We start from the raw sequence: 22,364 nt of genomic DNA on the forward strand, positions 1-22,364 counted from the left end.
AGGACAAGAAATTAAAATTATACAAAGGGCTAAAATAACTGATTTGTTTTTGCTAAATAAAATGTATGTATTAAATACAGCAAATTTAATGAAATAGATTAAAAGAAAGAAAATATTGGCATCACAAATATTTTTGGCACCATCTATGTAATATATTTAATTAATCCTTTCCAAAACAGACAAACTATGGTCTCATGGTAAAAAAGCTCAACATTCTCACCAGCATGCTATTAAGGAAACTAGAACTGATGTATATAGTTGAATCCCTTACACCCAGATATGTACCATATAGCATCTTTGACTTACTTCCAAATATTTATGATAATATGATCAATTTAAAAAAACTAAAATTGTTTCAGCAGTCGAGGGAAACACATCTAAACTGTAAGAAAATGACATGAACTTGATGGCCCAATTTTATTCACAAAGCTGATTTGAAAGCAATAAGATGTATCTTAAAATATAGGTTTCAGAGTAGCAGCCGTGTTAGTCTGTATTCGCAAAAAGAAAAGGAGGACTTGTGGCACCTTAGAGACTAACCAATTTATTAGAGCATAAGCTTTTGCTCTAATAAATTGGTTAGTCTCTAAGGTGCCACAAGTCCTCCTTTTCTTCTTAAAATATAGCAGTCTGATACTGTATCATCTTATTAGTGCAACAAACTATAGAATTATATGCCCTGAATTAGAGTTTCATAAATTTGACAGTCAGTAAAACCTTAACATTTATCATGAATGGACACAATTAACTATCTTTTTGGTCTTCATTATTAAAAAAAATAGTTAGCGACCTCCATAACATAAGTTCTTCCAAGTATCACTGGCTTTCTTACTCTGATGTAAACTTTAATTAATGATGCATTTCTGTACCAATTAAAATCACTTTGGAAATGATAAATTAAAGGTATAATGCAACATTTTAGAGCTACACAGGGAAGAATAAAAGGCAATGGGCCAGTTCCATCCCCACTGTAACCCCTCAACTATAATGGTTTTGCATTAGGGATTTATTTATTCCCATATTTTTATTTATTTTCAGAATGGCCTGAAATCATCATGTATATGTGTTCTTAGGATTCAACTTTTAAACAAGGCTGAAGTTTTATTCTGAACAACCATTACCCTTAAGAGTGACTACATTCTTCATAGCTACAGTATTTGTTTTATATTCAACTGAGGTTTGCAAAAAATATAATACTCATTAAAATTCTTATAAGGATAATTACTCACAATGAATAGTTTACTGATTTCCATAAAACTCTTCATGTAAGGAAGGCAAACTGTCATGGCCCAGTGTGACGCTGCACCTCATAATGCTTTATAGAAATATGCTTATGAGTGTAAATATAACATATGCTCGATATGCCATGTAAAATATCTTTGCAAATGTTATGTTCTACTGAATGTATTCATCCTATTCATATGCATGTATCATTTTTATATCTGAAGTTATGAGTATTGACTCTATGCTTGTATTTAAAGTGTTTGCTGAAGGAAGCACATAAGGCAGATTTGTTCAACATAATGTGAAGGGGTTATTCAAGTAATTGGGAGTACTTAGCTAACAATGGACCTTGAGAGACGCCAATCCACATCTGAACTTTCCTGGGAACGTTCAAACTAACATGTAAATAACAGCGTCAGCCTGTAAAGAACTGAGTCATGCACGGACATGTGACTTGCCCATGTGACTTCAAAACTGCATCTTGTAGCTGTGATTCTGCACAGGAGAAGAGAGGGGTTTCCACCCACAAAAGGAAGACAATATAAGCCCCTGGAAACCTCTCCATTTTGTCTTCAGCTGGCTCAAAAGATAGCCTCTACACCTCAAAGGGATTCCTGAAAGAAACTGGAACAAAGGACAGTAACTATTGGGGTGTGAGTGATTGCTGGATCCAGACTAGGAGGGAGTCTAGTCTGTCAAAGAAGCTTATTGGAACATCTCTGAGAGTGAGATTTACCTGCATTTAGTTTCCTACTGTATTAGGCTTAGACTTGCAGTTTTTGTTTTATTTTGCTTGGTAATTTACTTTGTTATGTCTGTTATTACTTGGAACCACTTAAATCCTACTTTTTATATTTAATAAAATCACTTTTTACTCATTAATTAACCAAGAGCAAGTAATTAATTCCTGGGTGAGCAAAAAGCTGTGCATATCTCTCTATCAGTGTTATAGAGGGCGAACAATTTATGAATTTACCCTGTATAAGCTTTATACACAGTAAAATGGATTTATTGGGGTTTGGATCCCATTGGGAACTGGGTATCTGGGTGTTGGAGACAGGAGCACTTCTTAAATTGTTTTCAATTAAGCCTGCAGCTTTTGGGGGACATGGTTCAGACCTGGGTCTGTGTTTGTAGCAGACTAGCGTGTCTGGCACAACCAGGCAATGTACTGAAGTCCCAAACTGCAAGGGAAAATGGCTTAGAGGTAGTCTCAGCACGTCAGATGGCAGTCCCAACGGGGCTTCTGTGACCCAACCCATCACACACAGAATCTACAGATGGAAGAGACCTACCTTGTAGGTCATCTAGTCCATCTCCCTGACAGTGCAGGTCTGATTCTTATTGTACATTTACCAGTGTCTTCTCCAACCTAGATTTAAAATGTGCCATTACCCTACTTGTACCAACTTTAATTATACTAAACAAATTCTCTCTCTTTGGTGTTTAAACCTTTCAAATATTTTCTCTCTCTCTCTCTCTGGATACTTATATGGCCCTGTAGTATCAGAGCACCTTACACATATTAATAAATTTATCCTCACAAAACCCCTGAGAGGTAGTGAAGTATCCCCATTTTACAGATGAAGAAATGAATCAGAAAAATTATGCCCAATATCATATTGAAAATCTGTAGCAGAGCCAGGAATTGGTCGTGGGTATTCTGTGATACAAAGCCAGTGATTTAATCACACGGCCATCCTTCTCCCTCTCTCTCTCTCTGAGTAGGTCATGTCTCTCCTTCCCCTGCTCCCCAACTACAAATAATGTCTACACAAGCTGTATAATGGCACACTTAACCCCTTCCTGGGGTTTGGCTTTAATGGAAAATCAAATAATATAATACTTATTTCTATTACAGTAACTCCTAGAGTCCAAAGCAAGATCAGGAATCCATTGTACAAGGGAACTGGTACAAACACATACTCAGAGACAGCGTCTCTCTCAGAGTTTATAGTCTAAAATAAATAGAAATAACAGAAGGTCGGAGTGGATACAGAGGCACAGGAAGATGAAGTCTTGCGTGCCAAGTCAGTTGGTAGAGCCAGAAATAGAATCCAGGTCTTCTGACTCCTACTCTACTACCCAGTCAACTAGACCATGTTTCCTTTCTAACATAAAAAAACATAAATCTCATCCTAAAATTTCTCCCCCAGCCTGCTTTACTTAAGGATTTCATCTCTGTCTTCATCCCTACTCCTCTCAAACCAAAGGGTCAAGCCTTCCTAGTTAATAGCCTGTACTATCTTGGGCAGTTAAAAAGCTCCACCTGCCACAATCAGTCAACATAATATTCTCACCAAATTTATACAGGGTTCTAACACCTGTTGACAGTGAGTCATCAGAAGAGCCCTCAATCCCAATGTGGGATTATATATCCGGACACGCAGTTACACCCGATTTCCCAGTCATTGTTGAGTCAAGCTACACAAACTATTTATACCTCAGTGGCCCTTTGGGGTTGGTACCCCACTCTCATTTATGATGGATCTGCTGGTAACCATGCTCTACATCCGAACATGCCATGGGATGGCAACATTGCTGCATCTTTCATATTTTGTTTATTCTGATTTTTTTTGTTTGTTTGTTTTTTTCCTTTTCTATATCTTTAGTAGATTTTGAGTCTCAATTTTGTTCTTTACCTTCCCCCCTCCCCAATCTTTCCTTCCCTATGAGGAAAAAATGCAACTTGCTCTCTATTCAATTGTTCAATCTGGCAATCTGATTAAGAAATTAGGGGAGACAGAATATTATTGTGGAGCTCAGGGGAAGAGGATGGCCATCTTGAAATTAATATATGGTAGGATGTTCACTTTTAAAATAATAGCACAAAGTAATAGACACTGTAACAAACTCAATGAATCAAGCCCAAATTCTATTTGTCTGTACCACAAGTAATGTTAATTTATGCATGTGTATCCATAATATATAACTGTATATGTACTTATGCATATGTGCGTGCGAGCACACACACACATATGGAATAATACATTTCTGAACTGATAATTTTCTATGATAGTAGAACCTCAAAGTTATGGACACTTAGGGAATGGAGGCTGTCTGTAACTCTGAAATGTTCATAACTCTGAACAAAACATGATGGTTGTTCTTTCAAAAGTTTACAACTGAACATTGACTTAATACAGCTTTGAAATGTTACTATGCAGAAGAAAAATGTTGCTTCCCCCTTTAAGTAGTTTATGTTTAAGACAGTACGGTACTGTATATGCTTTCCTTTTTTTCTTTTGTCTTTGCTGCTCCCAGATTGTGTACTTCCAATTCCAAATGAGGTGTCTGGTTGACTGGTCAGTTCGTAACTCTGTTATTCATAACTGAGATTCTATTGTAGAAGCTTCTCTACTAATTCATCATTAATAGGTAAAATATCCCACCTACAGAATTCGGAAATAGTCCAATGTCGTTGCTGAAGGCTCCAGAACTAAAGCCTACCCTGCAGTGTAGGCCACCAGAAAAGTTCTTTTAAAACTGTAGAAATACTCCAGCAACTAATTATTAGCATTAAGACACCAAACTGATATAAAAATGTTGTGATTAAATGTCAATGTCATTTACCTTTACAGAAACCTTTAAATGGTTACAGCGAGTATTCTGTTCATTTGTCAGTCTACCAGCATGGCTGAATTATCAACAGGTAAGAAATCTCTTATTCTGCTGCACTCCTTCTCTGCTTATTCATCCCTAATGGGAAGTAATGAGCGGTGAATCACAGAAGCAGGGTGGCAAAGGTTAAGCACTGTTTTAATTATTTTTACAGTAGACCAATAGTCACTAATTGAAGTTCCTGCTCTATAGAACAACAGCTTTGTAATTTAAAGATTTATTTGGGAACCATCCCACACCAAGTTGAGATCCCACTGAGGGACCAGGAACCGAACTTGTGGATAAAGTCTCTCAAGATCTCTGAGGAACCTGATCATGTTATGGGAGAATACCGTCTGACCCTGCCCCTGGATTGACGGATGAAAGGTGGAAATGACTGCCAGATGCACCTTGACCGAGGAGCGTGCCAGGCCCTGGTTCCTCAAATGTAGCAGGTAGTCTAAGATCGACTGCACCAAAGAATGCGAAGAGGAGATGCCCCATTCAGCCGCCCAGCTGGAGAACCTCATCCATTTTGCCAGGTAAGTCTGTCTAGTCGAGGGCTTCCTATTCTCAAGGAGGACCTTTTGGACGCCTTCCGAACAGACCCGCTTCTCAGGGTTCAACCATGCAACATCCATGCTGTGAGGTGGAGGGGCGCGATGTTGGGGTGCAAGAGTCAACTGTGATCCTGTGACAACAGGTCCGGTCGGTTCAGCAGGGGCCATGGAGGGATTGCTGCTGGCTCGATAGCATCCTGAACCAGTGCTGGCAAGGCCACGCCAGGGTGATCATGATAACCTGAGCCTTGTCTCGCTTGATTTTCACTAGGACCTCGCTGATGAGCGGAATCGGAGGGAACATATACATCAGGCTTCCTGCCCACGGCAGGAGGAAGACATTGGAGAGGGAGCCCTTGCCCAGACCCCATCTGGAGCAAAACCTGTGCCAACTCCTGTTCTGCCTGGTAGTGAACAAATCCACTTAGGGAGTTCCCCACCTCTTGAAGATTGTGCTGGTTACCTCGGGGAGGAGCACCCACTCACGGTGAGAGGAGAAGTCCCTGCTTAAGTGATCTGCTAGCATGTTCTTAGCATCCGGAAGGTGACACACTTCTAGGTGGATTCCATGGTTGATGCAGAAGTCCCAGAGACAGAGTGCCTCTTGGCAGAGGGCTGAGGATCGCGCTCCCCCTTGTCTGTTGATGTAGAACATCAAGGTTGTGTTGTCCATCAAGACTCTGACCACTCTGCCCGATACATGAGGTAGGAAGATCACGCACACTCTGTGCACCACCCTGAGCAATTTGACATTTATGTGTAGCATCATTTCCCCTGGGGACCACATACCCTTGGGTCTGGAGAGGTGCACCCCCCAGCCAAGGTCCGAGGCATCCGAAACCAACTCACCTGAGTAAGGAGTGCTGATGAAGGGAACTCCTTCCAGGACTGTCCTGGGGTCAGTCCATCATCGCAGCAAGGTAAGTACCGCCGCGGGGATAGTAACAACCTTTTCCAGGTGGTCCCTGGATTGGGAGTAGACCGTTGCCAGCCATTGCAGCAGGGGTCACATCCAGAGCCTGGGATGGCACACCACATATGTGCACGCTTGCATGAGACCTACGAGGTGCAGGCAAACCCTGGCTGTGGTCAGAGGAAATGCAGAGACTTCCACGATGAGGTTCGTCAGTGCCCTGAATCTCCACAGCAGCAGGAACGTCTTGGCACAGGTCGAGTCAAGCATTGCTCCAATGAACTCTAACATGGATTTTTTTGTTGTTTATCAACAGGCCGAGGCAACGGCAAGTGGCTTAACAGTAGTGTGACATCCCTTTGGACCCGGAGCTGCCTTTGACTAGCCAGTCGTCAAGGAACAGGTAGATCTGGACACCCCGACTTCTGTGGTAAGCATCCCCCACCAACATGCACTTGGGAAATAACTGTCACTAGGCCAAACAGGAGGATGCTAGGCCAAATGGGAGGATGGCAAACTGACAGTGGTTGGGACCTACCATAAACTGGAGGAAGAGTCTGTGTCCCTCAAAGATGGTGATGTGAAAGTACACATCTTTCAGATCGAGGACAGCGTACCAGTGTCCCAGATCCAGAGAGGGTATGATGGAGGACAGGGAGACCATGCGGAACTTCAGCTTCACTAGGAAATGGTTCAAGTCTTGCAGGTCCAGGATAGGTCACAGACCGCCCTTGGCCTTTGGGATTAAAAAGTAAAGGGAATAGAACCCCTTGTTCCTGTACTCTGGAGAAACGACGTCCATTGCACCTAGCTGCAATAACCCCTCTTCCTCCTGTGAGAGGAGACTCTCGTGAGAAGGGTCCCTGGAGAAGGATGGGGTGAGGGGGTGGGAAGGAGGGGTAGAAAGCAACTGAAAGGTGTAACTCCACACCACTGTACTGAGGACCCATCAGCCTGATATTATAGATGCCCTCGCAGAAAGGAAAGGAGAAAGGCAGTTGGCAAAAATAGGTAAGGAAGAATCCTGGGAATAGTCCTCGAGCGTAGCCTCAAAATGGTCGCTTGCCTGCCTGCTTATTGCAAGCTGAGCTCGACTGAGAAGCCTGCGAAGGCTGGTGGCTAGGACACCACTTATAGCCTCTGGATTTCTTATGGGGAGATTCCTGGTGAGGGTGATTCCCCTGGCCCTGAGGCTTCTGTGGCTTGAACTGCTTGCGGACCAGGGCTGGGAACATACAGGCCCAACATTTTAAGGGTCATGCAGAAGTCCTTGAGGCCATGGAGCTTATTGTCCATCTCTTCCGCAAACAGGGTTTGCCCATTGAAGGGAAGGTCTTGCATCGACTGCTGAGCCTCCGTGGACAACCCAGAGAGGAGCAGCCAGCATCCTTGGCATGTAGCGACATCTGAGGCCATGGTTCGGGTGGTGGTGTCTGCCACATCCTATGCCTCCTGTAGAGTCGCCCTAGCTGCAATGGTGCCCTCCTCCATGATTGCCCAGAACTCCTTCCTAGAAGACTCAGGAAGGGAGCCCTCGAACTTGGCCATGGCTTGCCACATGTTAAAGTCATAACATCCTAGGAGGGCCTGATGGTTGGCCACCCTCAAGTGGAGACTAGAGGATGAATAAACTTTATGCCCAAACAAGACTAGCCTCTTGGAATCTTTGTTCTTAGGGATAGCCCCAGGTTGACCCTGTCGCTCCTTGTAGTTAACCACCTCTACCACTAGGTAGTTGGGAGCAGGGTGGGTGTACAGGTACTCGTGGCCTTTGGATGGCACAAAGTACTTGCTCTCAGCCCACTTGGAGACGGGGGGCACAGAGGAACAAGTTTGCCACAGGGCATTGGTGATCTTTGAGACCCCTTTATGAAGAGGCAAAACCACCCTGGCCGGTGCTGTGGATGAGAGGACATCGAAGAGAGAGTCCGAGGGCTCCTCTAACTCCTCTGCCTGAAGGCCAGGTTGGCAGCAACCTTCTTCAATACTTCCTGGTGCACTTTAGCATCATCTGGAGGATTCGGCGGAGGGGCGTCCATTATAGCCTCATCTGGCAATGACAAGGAAGATGCCAGCACCGTAGGGTCCTCCTCAACCATTGGTGGCCCAGTGGCTTGCTCCCTTAGTCCCTCTTGGACCTGTGGGTCCTTGCACCCAAGGCTTTGTGCACTGAAGGAGGGCGGGAGAGAGAGGCAATTGGTCTCTCTGAGGCTCCGAACACTGAGCGGGTGGCCTGGGAGGGCTGAGTGAACCCCCACAGGTTCCCCTGGGTACCATGGCACCGGCCATTGTGCCTGAGCCCACGGGGCTGGTTTCCATGCCGACAATGTAGCTGGTACTGCTGGTACTGGAGCTTGCCCCACCATCAGGGAACCTTGCCCCGAACCAGGGCTAGATCCTGAGTGATCGCTCCCAGGCAACCAGGACAGAATGGAATGGTGTCTCTGCCCCGGCCGATGCCAGTCACTCCGCCTGGAGTCTGATCTGGAAGGGGGTCTTGGGGACCAGTGGCACTCGACAGATCCGCAAAGGCCTGGAACTGGTGACCTACATCTCGCGCTTGACGAACCGTACCAGGAAGGTAAGCGGGACCAGGATTTGGAACGGGGCCAGTGCTGGGAAGTGCCCGCACACAGTGATGCCCTCCTAGGTGAAGGGTGATGGTCCAAGGAATGGAAGCATCAGTCCGTTGATGGGTCCCTGGAGTGGTACCGTGGTCTTGGAGATACTGGATGCTGGGACCAGTACTCCCGCCAGGGGTCAGATGCCTCCAGAGGTCCGCGCCCGGGCGCTGGCGACCTGTGCCTCAAGCCTCTCTGCCTGTGCCCAAGGTCTGGGGACTGAATGGGGCTGCGCTGCGCATGCCTTTCATAGTCAGAGGCATGGCGGCTCTAGGAGGGCAAGCACTGGTGGGACGTCCCCACAATGGGGAATGGTGCGGCTGAGGTGGGGACCATGGTGGTCTGAATGTGGGTTTACCCGTGACCAGGGAACTGCAGGAACCTGTGTGGGCAGCACCCAGAGAGATATGATCTCCTGCGCTGCCTGCAGGGCCTTCGGTGTAGACAGTACCCAGAGCTGGTGGAAGCCTCTGCCACTATCCAGGGTGGCTGGCAGGGAGTGGGCTGGGCTACACACTCAACCGGAGCTTGGGACCAAGATCCTGATGGGGGTGAAGAGTTGCCCAGCACAGGAACTTGCTTATCCTTTCCCTTGTGGGGGACTGAAGACTGACCTGGCACCATCATGGTGCTCGGCGCCGAGTTGGAGCATTGCTCCGGTACCGGGGTGAGGGCCACAAGGAGCACTCTTAAATGAATATCGTGCTCCTTCTTAGTCCTTGGCTTGAAAGACTTGCAAATATTGCACTCTTCACTAATGTGCCCTTTGCCCAAGCAACGCAGACAGCTGCTGTGTGTATCACTAATGGGCATGGGCTGCTTGCAGCGATCACAGGGCTTAAAGCCTGAGGACCGGGGCATGCTCTGTCCCGAGGCAAAGTCCTGTTCAGGACCTATGAAGTCTCTAACTAAGGGATTTACTAACACTAATGGAAAACTATATATACACTATAATACAAGAATTAAAGAGTTCATATGAACAAGAAAGAAACAGCGCTAGCTGAAGCAGAACAGTTCCAGCACTGTCACTGGTGGCAAGAAGGAACTGAAGGTCAGGGGAGCTGGCGGCGCTCTATATACTGCAGCATGTGTGCACCACTCCAGGGGGTGCTGGAGCTGGTCTCCTCCAAATACTGCTGAGGGAAAAAACTTCTTGCACTGGTGTATGTGGCGAGCACACATACCTAAATTGAATGGACATGAGCAAGCACTCAAAGAAGGAAGTCTTCTACAGGAATTGTAAGCCCTCATACACAAATGCTCTTTTTGTCTTTGTCATGCTAAGGATTTTTGTTGGTTTAGGAAGAAACTGATCTAGGTTTTGCTGGGAGTTTCTACTCCAGATTTTTCCCTCTGCTAGGGTAATAGTCACTTTTTGGATAGTCCAGTGTTGGTAGCTATTGCTATGCTGGTTTTGACAGTAAGGTCTGAGGTTTCCGCATTCTCAGAGACTAATATCACTAGTATTTCCCCAAATACCTCCTCACCTGTAAATTTGGAAGCCCAAGATTTGTTCTTAGAATGACTGATTGCTACTCATGGGTATAAACACAGCTTTCTTATAGCCACTGAGTTAGGAGTCATAACTCTTATCATAAGTTACACCAAGGATTTGACCAGAATAGAACCCAAGGTACCTCATTCCCAGCAACGATCATATCACTAGTCAATTATTATTTATATTACTGTAGCACCGAGGAACCCTAGAGATGGATCAGAATACCAGTGTGCTAGAACACAAAGACTTGCCACCTAGTTGATTTTTCTATTAAGTATACAAAAAACTTTTGGTCTGACTGGCTATAATTGAGGTTTTGATATTTCTGTGGAGTGTATCCTCGCTTTTATGATCTATGGGATCTTTCAGAAGGAAGTCTCCTTCTGAAGGTGTGTTTATGTTTTTACTGGGGTGGAAGAATGTGATGGGGTATACCAACCCTCTGAGGCCCCCTGCTAGAGGCCTCGTGGCCCTGCCACACCCCGCTCCAAAAAAGGGCAATGGAGAAGGTACTCCAAGCTGCCTAGAGTGGATATGTGGGACACAGCCAATCAGGGCCCAGCAACCTACTATAAGAAGAGCTGCAGGGCCAGAGGGAGTTCAATTCTTTGCTGGAGCTGTAGGAGTGTGTAGCTGGCCAACAGAGCTACAGGGCCTCAGATAAGGCAGTGCTTCCAGAAGCCAAGGACAGTGAGAAAGAGCCCTGAGCTGGTTGCGGGGACTCCATCAGGACAAGGCCCAGAGGTAAGGGTGAAGATGGCACAAGGCCGCAGGGAACTGGGTGAAGACATTGTCTCCAGGGAGGGAGCCTGGGGTGCTGCTATATCCTAGAAGAGAGACAGTCAGAGAGAGTGTGCAGGTGTGCACTTGGCCAAGGGGGCGCTCACAAGAGGTGAGTGTACCATGTTACAGGGAGGTGCTACTGCTGCACCTATCTTCAGTTCCATGAAGTTCCTTTATTATTTTATGTAACATTTTAGTTTAATATTTTTATTTTATAAATTTTGTTTGATGGTGCACATGCAGTACTTCACCTGTTTAAAGGAGGGAGATGTGCCCTGTGCATCCTGGTTTGAGGACCCCTTAATTAAGAAGGGGTACTGGTCCAAATAGCTTGATTGTAGGGATAGCCTGCTTGATGGACCCTGGAGCCTGAAAGGATGCCTGTCTGCTGACCCAGGTTGGCTAGCACCCAAGTGAGTACTTTAAAGGAGAGCTAGTACCTCTCAGGCCTTTATTCAGCAAAACAGGAGTCATTTTAAATCTAGAAAGTTATTTCTCACTTACTTCCCTGTAATCCCATTATGGTACAGCTGGATAGGGAACAAAGTCCTCATGTAAATCTGTTCTGTTCACAGACTGCCAGAAATGCTCTGCACACTTTAATATGGAGCCAGCCTATGGAAAAGGGGAAGAGAGAGATCCCTTTCTATCCATCAGACTCTGAGCATCCTTCTCTGAGTAAGGGTCAGGGCTAAAAACCAGATAGGCACAATTCCCATTACACTGTAGGCTGAGGCAGGGCTTCACAGAAGTAACAGGCTTCTCTGCTGTCATAAATATAAAGATTAAAGGACTAGAAAACATGACCAACAAAGAATGATAGAAAAAACTGGAGTTCAGTCTGAAGAAGAGATGAGTGAAGGGGGACATGTTAACAGTCTTCAAGTACATAAAAGGTTGTTATAAAGTGGAGGGTGATAAATTATTCTCCTTATTGTCTGAGGACAGGACAAGAAGTAATGGACTTAAATAGCAAAAACAGAGATTTTGGTTAGACATTAGGAAAAATTTCCTAACTGTAAGCTATGTAAGCATTGGAATAAATTATCTAGAGGCTATGGAACCTCTCTGTCATTGGAGGTTTTTAAAAACAGGTTAGACAACCATCAGGAATGGTCTAGGTATTACTTAGTTCTGCCTCAATGCAGAGACTGGATGAGATGCCCTATTGAGTCCCATATTTCTATGATTCTATGCTGCAGAGTGGAGGAAGAGCAATGGATTTGTTACAGAGTACTGTAAGAGAGCCTCTTTGAGGAGAAAAGCTCCAGCAAACTCTTCCTCAGGGTGGGAAAGCAAAGGAAAAAGGGCTTAAACCCCAATTTTTATATTGCTTGTTCATTCACTATACAAATTGCTGCCTTATTAAGGGCACATTTGCTTTTGTCGTTTTGGTACCTAGAGTCTCTAGTGTTTGCAATATTTACCCCTTAGCAGGCTGTGAGGGGTTCTCATCTTGTTCCTGGTCAAGCCTTCTATGATGGCTCATTGCTTGGAGCTGAGCCTGGGGCTGAGGCTCCAGCACACCTGTCTAACCCAAAGCCCCATTCCCTGGCAGAGCGAGGGATTGGTAATTTGTGGGAGTAAGGCATAGCTTGCCCTTGAAAGTTCCTGAAAGGCTGCCCATAACACTTCTTGGACTTGACTCATGCCTGCAGGGCTTCTCTGCTGACAGAGTAGAGGGTGGTAGGATCACACTCAAGAAGTACTGTACTGGAGAAGGCAAAGAGTGGGAGTCTCAATAGTCCATTAATTCTTCACCTTAGGAAAGTGAGAGAGGAGCTAAAAGCTGAAATCAAGTGACTACTGCAAGAAAACAAATAAAAATGTAAATTATACAACAAAATGGTAAGGAGAAACAAAACTGCCAACATTGTTGGAGGGAGAAGATATGGTGGTCTGAACTGAGCCCTGGAACCTCCAAAAACAGCACTAGATTGCCTTCAAATTCTACAAGTGAGATGTGTTACCCATTAGTGATGAATGCAGACAGAAGCTGTGTAGCAGAAAAACTATTGGTTATAGTTTCTCTAAAAGGAAATGTCATAAATGCACTAGATTTATTCTGTCCTATCAGCATATGGTACTTACTTTTGACAGGTCTTTGACAGTCTCAGTTTTTCCTGTACCAGCTGGACCAGCAGGACAGCCTCCCAGATTCAAGTGTAGTGCTCCAGTAAGGGTTAACCAGCATCGCTCGGTAAGCGGTGTAATAACCAATCGAGAGGAACAGCCCAAGTACTCATAGCCATAAATAAAGGAGGCATTACCTTGAACTACCCTACATGTGGTGTTCATTTCATTCCATTCATAACGCAACTGCCTGAAATAATATTTGTGTATTAGAATCTTGTAAAATGAATGACAAAGAAATTAACAACACACCTATTCACTGTGTGGAAAACACATGGATTTTTTAAATGCAGGGATAAATTAGACAGAATTGAAGGTGCAGAAAGAGTCAAACAAAAAAAATAATCATAAATAGGAGAAAATTTAGAAAGCAAAGGTAATTATTTTACGTACTGAAAATAAAGCATCACTTTATCATAATGACATGGAATACTGACTATATGAGTAAAAATACCACAAACTCAGAGGACTTGTTTACACGGTCAGCTAATACACAGCAGACCAGGGTTTTAATGTACAGCACACTAGCTTGCCAGGCACTATTGGGTCTTGTGGATCCTGCTATCACATACTAAAAGTTTTGTAGTGCACTTTGACATACTGATGTTTGAAACACTGGGCTCTTCATCCAATCTCAGTGTTGTCCCCACACCTGGCTCCTTGCCTGAGTCTCTTGGCTTAGCCAGGCCCAGTCTCCTCATGTGCTCTCTAGCCAGTCCCTTCCCATTTCCCTCCCCGGCTTCCAGTCCCAATCTACTCCCCCAACACGTACCTATCCAGCTCCTGTCCCCTCTGCATTAGAACCAGGCAGCTTCCTTCTACACGCTCCATGGGCCCAGTGGGCGGGGAAGGAGAGAGAGGGAGGGAGGGGGCACTGACAGCACAGGAGAGTGACTGGCTTCTCTCTCTCAGTTCTGATGCCTGGTCCCAAACTGTCCAGCAGCAACCCAGAGCTATAACAGTCAGGAAAGTCCTGCTAAGCCCCAAACTGGAACATGCCCAATATGGACAGAATATTTGGAGAATTTAGTTGAAAGGCTCTAGCAAGTCTCTATTGGGCATGTGCAAATTGTGATTTTTCAAATGCACATAACTTGGTCAAATTTAGGCAGTTTTTGATTGGGTGGGCAAAAGGAACATCCCTGACAGAAAGGCTACTCCCCTGCCAAATTTCAAGTCTCTGCTGCAAAGTATGGAGTGACACAGCTTCTCAAAGAAAAGGTCACCAGAATTTTTTAACATAGGAAAACAAGCATTTTCCCTTAGGTTCATTCCCAGAAATGGCCAGTCTTTTTGGCCAAAATTTTCAAAACAAACAAACAGCCCCCCTTCCCTGAGCCTGAAGTAAATGCCCAGCATAGAAAATTTCAGCCCTAATGCTTAAAGTTTGGCAAAGTTATAAACAACTGAAAATAGTGTCCAATAATGGGAAGTAATTAGGTGTTGCTATCATCCCCACCTATAATAATTTAAAAACTTTGTACCTTGTCCACTCAAAATCCTCCCTTTTGAAGATTTGTTTATCTATCATACTGGAAAGTATGTCCCTACAATGGATGTACAGAGTAAGCAATGCCTCTAGTGTGGTTTGCTTGTGAAACTGAAGAATATCAGATGCCATCTCTGCAAGCTGCTCTAGATGTTGGACTAGTTCATCTTGAATTTCTGTCAGTGCCATTTTTGGATCAGAACTCTGGAAACTTCTTGTACAATCCTTATTAAACATAATTTGGCTCTAAAAAAGGCAAATATTATTCTAGCAGCATTAACTACAATTTCTATTTCTTTGAATTCAAAAGTACATGTTGCATAAATACACAAATTGGTTTAATAACTTGGGGCCAGATTCTGACATCCTTACATTGACCAGTACTTTACTCCACAAATAATGGAGTAATGAAGATAAGTGCTGCTTTTGATGAACAATGGTAGCAGAACCCCATGCTTATTTGATATTTCCCTTCTGAACACAGAGAAAAAATAATATAATCTTTTCACACTTTAAAGATTTTTTTTTTTATCTTAACCTTCTTCTCAAATGATCACATTCTTCTATATTTACTTCAGGTAACTGACTCTGGAAATACTAATGATTTTTTCACATTCATAAATGTTATTTAAATGTAATTCACATATAACTATTTTTTCTGTAAGCTTCTGTTACAGCCCTTAAAATTACCCTCCTCCCACTATTCCTCTATTTTTACCCTATTAAGTTTGAGGCCCTCAAGTCAAGACTGCTATCCCTTCTCTTTTTTCCCTGACTGCTGGGCAATACAAAATGGTCCCACCCTCAAGCAACTTTTAAATTGCTCCAAGCACCTCTGATAATCAGAGAACCAGAGTACAGAAGCAGGACTAAACCTGCAGAAATGAAAAGGTTTATGGTAAAGAATCATCTTATCAACCAAGTAGTCAAGCATTTTGTACTGAAATTTAGAAATCTGCATTCATATGGCATTATTAGCATAGGATTTAGATATTTAAAGGCAGAGTTTCTCACTAAAACAGAAATCCAAAATACAAGTGGCCATGGCAATGATACTTACCACAAGAAGTACCACCTGTCCTGGATGAGTCAGAAACCACTGTTTAAATTCCATTTGATTCCACTCTACCACTCCAATATTTACAAATCTACAACACATGTCATACTATTAAAATAAAATTAGGTGATCACAGAAATACTATTATTACTAGTTAATTATTATGCTGCCCAGAGGCAATGTGTGGAGGGGGGCATGCACGCTCACATGCCTCCCCTCCCCAGACTTGCTGGTTTGTAGTGAGCATGCTCAGTAACACTGCTGAAGCTGCTGCCCTCACTTGCCGCCGCCGCCGCCCCCTCCCCCCCCACTGACAGGCATGGGTCGCCTCTGATGCTGCCATATACTAAGATTTTGTAGCAGACTTCATAATCACTAGCTAATATAGCAAGTATTTTGACAAACCAGAATTTGCTATTCTGGATATTTTTTGGATGCTACAGCAGATCACCAAGGGCCCAATGATGCAAAGTCCTCATCACCTTCAGTGTCACATGAGGTGCTCAGAACCTTGCATTAAGTGCTTTGCATCTTGTAGAACAGACCCTAAAAGAACTACCATGCCATATGCAAGCATTTTGTCCATAAAACAAATTGCTATATCTGCGCTTAACATCAGTTTCAAAAATTCCTCCTCCAGATGATGACAGTTCAGACTACAGAAGCAAATCCCACTTCTGCTTCAGTGTCTGCTTACTGATGCCATATCAGACCAATACATTACCTAATTTTACAAAAGAAAAACCACTCCTCTTTCAAATAAAACCACTTCTCTGAGAGTGAAGGCATCCATAGTAAAAGATGTATAAAATAAATGGGATTCCAAGAAATTTTAATTGCCATCACTATTCCCTATAATGACTGTGACAGACGTGAGACTTGGGAGATATGTAAACTTCAAAAGACTATTATATTGAAATGGACCAGAGAGGGATGGGCTTTTGTGACAGTAAGAGTTAAATGTGTTTTCAGGGTCCTGGCTTACTGAAGGAATTTCCTGTGTAATTTCTACTTGTAGTTAATGTAAGCTCCCCAACATTGGTTATGCCAAAAATATCTGGCCTTTGAAGCTTTGCCCCAGACATGAGGAACGCTGACTGGTGTTACATGTTTCAGGAAGCCAGAGGGCAAAGGCCCAAACCATGTGAAGACACAGCTGAGCTGTCCCAGGTATGGGTACCAGGTCTGTCTCGGACAAGTAGGAGCAATCACGATGACATGAGCTTTGTCTATTTTCAGCAAGACTTTAAACAGTAGAGGTAATGGTGAAAAGGTGTAGAGAAGGTCCCTGTTCCAGGGATGAGGAGAGCATTGCCCAGGGCATATTGACTCATTCCCACTCTGGAGCAGTAGCGTGGATATTTCTTATTCATGTGAATGGCCAACAGGTCTGTGGACAATGTCCACCACCATCTGAATCCATCGTGAAGTATTGTTGAATGTATCTCCCACTTGCGGTTGTATGGAAATTTGTGACTGAGACTTTCCGCTATCAAGTTTTGTGTGCCCGGGAAGTAAGCTGCAGACAGTGTAACTTTGTGGGAGATGCACCAATTCCATAGCCTCATTGCTTCTGCGCATAGGGAGGGCGATCTCGCTCCCGCTTGTCAATTGATGTAGTACATACAGGCTATGCTGTCTGTTAGGATCTTTGTGTGTGATCCTGTGATCAGTGGGAGGAAATGGGCACAGGCACTTCTGACAGCTCTTAGCTTGAGGAGATGGATGTGAAGGGACATCTCCATTGATGACCACTTGCCTTGTGCCATGAAGCCATTCAGATGCACACCCCACCCTATGAGTGATACATCGGCGGTGAGGAGCAATGATGGCGAGGTTTGCAAGAAGAGGATCCCTTTGCAAATGTCAGCTGGGTCCTTCCACAAGTCTAAGGAGTTTTTGATCTTGGTGAGATTTGTCCAGTCTGTCCCTGTTTGGTCTGTAGACCAAACTAAACTACATTTGGAGGCATCACATGTGAAGACCCACTGGTGTTCTTTCTGCCATGTGACCCAAGAGGTGGAGGCAGAGTCTAGCTGATATTTATGGGCTGTTCTGAATAGTCTCCATGAGCATGACTAAGCATAGGAACCTGTGTTGAGGCAAGAGGGCTCTGGCCTGTAACAAGTCAAGGTGAGCCCCTATGAATTCCAGGCATTGCCCTGGAGTGAGGGTTGACTTCTGGGTGTTGATCTGTAGGCACAGTTCTGTAAACAAGTGCATCATAGATTTGGTGACTTGGAGACAATCATCCAGGTACAAGTAGATCATTATCCCTTGGGAATTTAAGTGAGTGGCCACCACTGCGAGAACCTTGGAAAATACTCTTGGGGCCATTGATAGCCTGAACGGTAGCCCTCTGTCCTGGTAGAGGTCATGTCCCAGAGTGAATCTGAGAAATCATCTGCGAATCAGTAGGACTGAGATACAGAAATAAGCGTCCTGAAGGTTGAGGGCCAAAATCCAGTCTCTCCGTTCCAACACTGAAATGATAGTTTCTAAATTTACCATCTTCAATTGTTGAGCCTTGACAAACTTGTTGAGAGCTCTGATGTCTAGTATGGGTCTCCAACCTTCCTTCCTTTTGGATATTAGGAAATAATGAGAGTAGAACTCTTTGCCTCGTAGAAGTTGAGGTACTGGTTCTATGGCTCCTAACTAGAGGAGACAATCTACGTCTTGTCATAGTAAACTCTCGTGAGAAGGGTCCCTGAAGAGAGATGGGGAAGAGTGTTGTGGAGGAGGCAGGGAGGCAAAATGGATGAAATATCTGGTTTGAACAATCTTTAGGACCCATTGGTCCGACGTTATGCGTTCCCAGACATTGCGGAATGCTACCAATCGGTGGCCAAATGGGTGTGAAACACTGGTCAGCTGTGTCACTCAGGGGGAGTGGTTTAACAGCACTTCGATCTACCCATCAAAAATGGTGCTTTGATGTAGAGGGCTGAGATGAAGAAGATGGTGGGCCAGGTGGTTTGCGCGTAGGGAATTTCCCTTTCTTGCTTTGTGGCTCATAGTGGCATTGAGATTGAGATGTGTGGTCGATGCTGGGATTGGGGACTAACTTGTCTCTTTTGTCCTGGTGTTAGATATCCAGTGACCAGAGAGTAGCCCTGGAGTCCTTCAGGACGTGATAGGAGGCATCAGTCTTTTCAGCAAAAACCTTTGTGCCATCAAAAGGAAGGTCCTCAACAGTGGACCGCCCCTCTTTCAGGAAGCTCAACAGATGAAGCCATAGCACAAGTTGCGTCACCATAGCCACTATGTCCTCCATATCTACGACAGATTGCAGCGATGTCTTTACCCTAATTGGCCCTCCTTTATAATGGCCTTAAATTGGTCACAATGTGATTCTGGCATCTTTTCAATAGTCATATTGTAATCATATTCGCTATGAGGGCCTATTAGTTGGCGATACAGAATTGGAGAGTGGCCAAAGAGTAAGCTTTTCTAATGAAAAGATCTAGGTGCTTCCAATTTCTATAACAGGGAATAGCCCTTGACTGGTGTTGTCAGCCACGGGAGTTAACAGCATCCACCATGATGGAGTTGGGTGGGAGAACAGAAGCTCAGATTCCTTGGCAGGGACATAGTACTTTTTGTCCACTCACTTGCAGGTCGACGCCACTGGTGATGGTGTTTGCCACACAGTTTTTGCTGGGTCTTGGAGGAGGAGGAAAGTGGAAAATGTCAAAGAGTTGATAGTGAGTATCCTTGACTTCCTCCAATGGTATCCAGACAGTGTCTACCACTCTCTTATCCAGCTCCTGGAAGAGGTGAAACTCATCTGCTAAAGATGATTGGGGAGGCATGATGACTTCTTCCGAAGAGGAGGAGGACATGGTCCTTGGTGTCACTTCTTCCTCAGTACTGGCCTCCTGTTCCCCTATGTCTTGTGGAGGTTCTGAAGCACTGGATGCTGCAGGCAAGGAGATGTATCTTGATGACTTTTGGGTGAGGCTTGAAGCCCGAGAGGCATGCTGGCAATGTGCCACCCAAGGTTCCCATTATGGCTACTGGGTGGTGGGGGCATACAGCCCAGTGGTGGAGCCCATGAGTGGCCGTACGAAGATGGTGGAGCCATCTGTGGGTATATCCTAGGGCTCTGTTGGTAGTGAGTACCACATAGGGCTTGGGAGAAGTACTGCAACACTACCTCCTCTGTCTCTCTGTCTGAAGCCTCACTAGAGAGGGGCATGACATGACAGTGTGGATACTTCCTGTGCTTAGTAAATGCTTGGTGCAGAGTTCCCAAGAAGTGAGGACCCAGATGCATCTAGCATGCAGAGGTCCCTGGAATGGTGGGATTCTGCTAGTTCCAATCATCCCAGGGTCAGTGGCAGTGCCAGGCCAGCCGTAGCTGGCAGAACTGATGCGGACTCACATACCGGGAGTATCTTTTAAGAGGAGTGCTTACTCCTGTCTTTTGGTGCCGATGACTCAGTGCTTGTGCCTATCGGGTCCGTGGGCCTGCTAGCCATGCCATTTGCTGTCAGTCTCCATGAGCCACGGGTGCCAGACTGAGATTGTCTTGGTGCTGATGGTGCCAAAGATACCAAGTGCAATGGAGATCTCTTACAGCTATCTCGGAGCTCACTGTGGGGACGTCCTGCTCTCTTCATAGATGATTTATGAAAGGGGTCCGCAGCTTGTTTCTTCAACCCACAGCCCTTAGATGTAGAGGGCTTGGGGAAGATTCACATCTGCCAGGTGATTCAGGCTGGAGAGCAACCTCCATGAAGATGACCTTCCAGAAGATCTCTCTGTCCGTACGGGATCTTGGCCGGAGTTGTTGGCAAAGACCACACTTCTACTGGATTGGCCTTCTCCAAGGCAGAAAATGCACTGAGAGTGCTTATCCACAACTGGGATTGCCTCTTTACAAGTGAGGCGTTTTTTGAAGACCGATGCACCAAGCATACCCCGCTGGGGGGGGGGGGGGGAAGAGATATAAGACCAGGAAAGAAATTAAAGTCTTTTTTTTTTATTTTTAAGCATAAAATAAGAAAGAAAATAACTACAACTGGAACTATAACTAAGAGACTAACTATAGGTATGTAAAATAAAGCATGAGTCTTAATGGACTGCTAATGGCTTGAGAAGGTTGAGAAAGATCTGAGAGAGGTTAGCCCACATGCTCTGATTAGCCTCATAGTGCAACTCAAAGAGAGGCAGCGCATGTGCAGGCCTAACAGACACTGTTTACCGAAGTTCTCCGATCAGCAGCGCAGGGACACAAGTGCACCTACAGTTGAGCAGCCATAGGGTCATTACTTGATGAAAAACTTCCTAACTGTAAGAACAGTAGGACAGTGGAAGAAACTGCCTAGGGACATTGTGAAAGCTTCTTCACTGGAGGTTTTCAAAAGGAGGCTGGATAGTCATCTGACTTGGATGGTTTAGACACAACAAATCCTGCATCTTGGCAGGGGGTAATATTAGATGACCCTTGTTCTGCCTTCTAACCCTATGATTCTATGATTACTCACCTTGCGCAGTAACTGTGGTTCTCTGAGATGTGTCGAAGGTGCTCGTCTTCAGCTATGCATGCGCCTCTTGAGCCCTTGATCAGAAATTTTACATTAGCAGTGTCCGCTCAGCCTGCATATGTACTCTGTACAACTTTGTGCTGCACACTGAGGGTATATAGAGCTGCATGGGCGAACCACCCTCAAGTTTCTTCTCTATCAGAATGTCCAAAAAGGAACAGTCCAAAGCAAAGGGGAGGGAGAGCAGGTAATGGAGTATGCATAGGAACATACATCTAAAAAAAACAGAGTTACTGCTCAGGGTGAGTAACCTCCTCTTCTTTAAGTCCAGAAGGTAATCCAAGATGGCTGAAGAGGATTCAGTCACAAGATGCTGACAGTGACACCAGATATTGAACCTTTTCCATTTCTGAAGTTAAGTAATCTGAGATGACTCTCTTCTACTGTTTAGTTATACCTGTCGAGCAGGTGGATTCCAATCCAATGAGCCATCTAGCAGCCATGGAGATGGAGGCTGGGGTGAAGCACACAAGTGGCATCCTGGGAGAGAAGATGAAGGATGATCAGAAGCTTGAACATTGGTTGGACATGCAGATGAAGCAGATAAGGATACCAAGCCTTTTTTGTCCAGTTCAGTACTATAAAGATAATCCTTGCTGTGTCCTGTCTGATCTTGTTCCTCACTCTTAATATTAGTGTCATTGGAGGGTATGCAAAGAAAAGTCCCTTTGTCCAGGGAAAGAGAAAAGCATCCCCCAAAGACTGGCAACCTAGAGCTCCTCTTGAGCAGATTGAGGGCACTTCTCATTGCTGAATGTGGCGAATAGGTCAACTTGTGGAAGTCCCCACCTTTGGAATTAGCCCATAAAGACTTTGAGAGTCCAACTTCCATTCTGTAGTCTTAGGAGAAGTGCCTGCTGAACATATTGGCTGTGACAGGGACTCCAGAAAGGTAAAAGGCTGAGATCTGAATCTGATGAGCTATAACACCAGT

The 22,364-nt window shown here is 44.8% G+C and overlaps 1 protein-coding gene across 1 annotated transcript in view; it reads right to left on the minus strand.

The window, feature by feature from the left end:
• The window catches only part of DNAH14 (dynein axonemal heavy chain 14), a 476,940-nt gene that overhangs the window by 285,698 nt on the left and 168,878 nt on the right, over nucleotides 1–22,364 (minus strand). Inside the window, exons 31-35 of the mRNA XM_084624945.1 lie at nucleotides 19,493–19,800; nucleotides 18,387–18,536; nucleotides 15,882–15,986; nucleotides 14,817–15,067; nucleotides 13,291–13,522 (exon numbers count right to left, since the gene is read on the minus strand). Of these exons, the coding sequence (XP_084481071.1) occupies nucleotides 13,291–13,522; nucleotides 14,817–15,067; nucleotides 15,882–15,986; nucleotides 18,387–18,536; nucleotides 19,493–19,800 (1,046 nt within the window). The remainder of the gene's footprint in view (nucleotides 1–13,290; nucleotides 13,523–14,816; nucleotides 15,068–15,881; nucleotides 15,987–18,386; nucleotides 18,537–19,492; nucleotides 19,801–22,364) is intronic.

This window comes from Lepidochelys olivacea (assembly GCF_965140295.1).
Source record: "Lepidochelys olivacea isolate rLepOli2 genome assembly, chromosome: 3".
NCBI lineage: Eukaryota > Metazoa > Chordata > Testudines > Cheloniidae > Lepidochelys > Lepidochelys olivacea.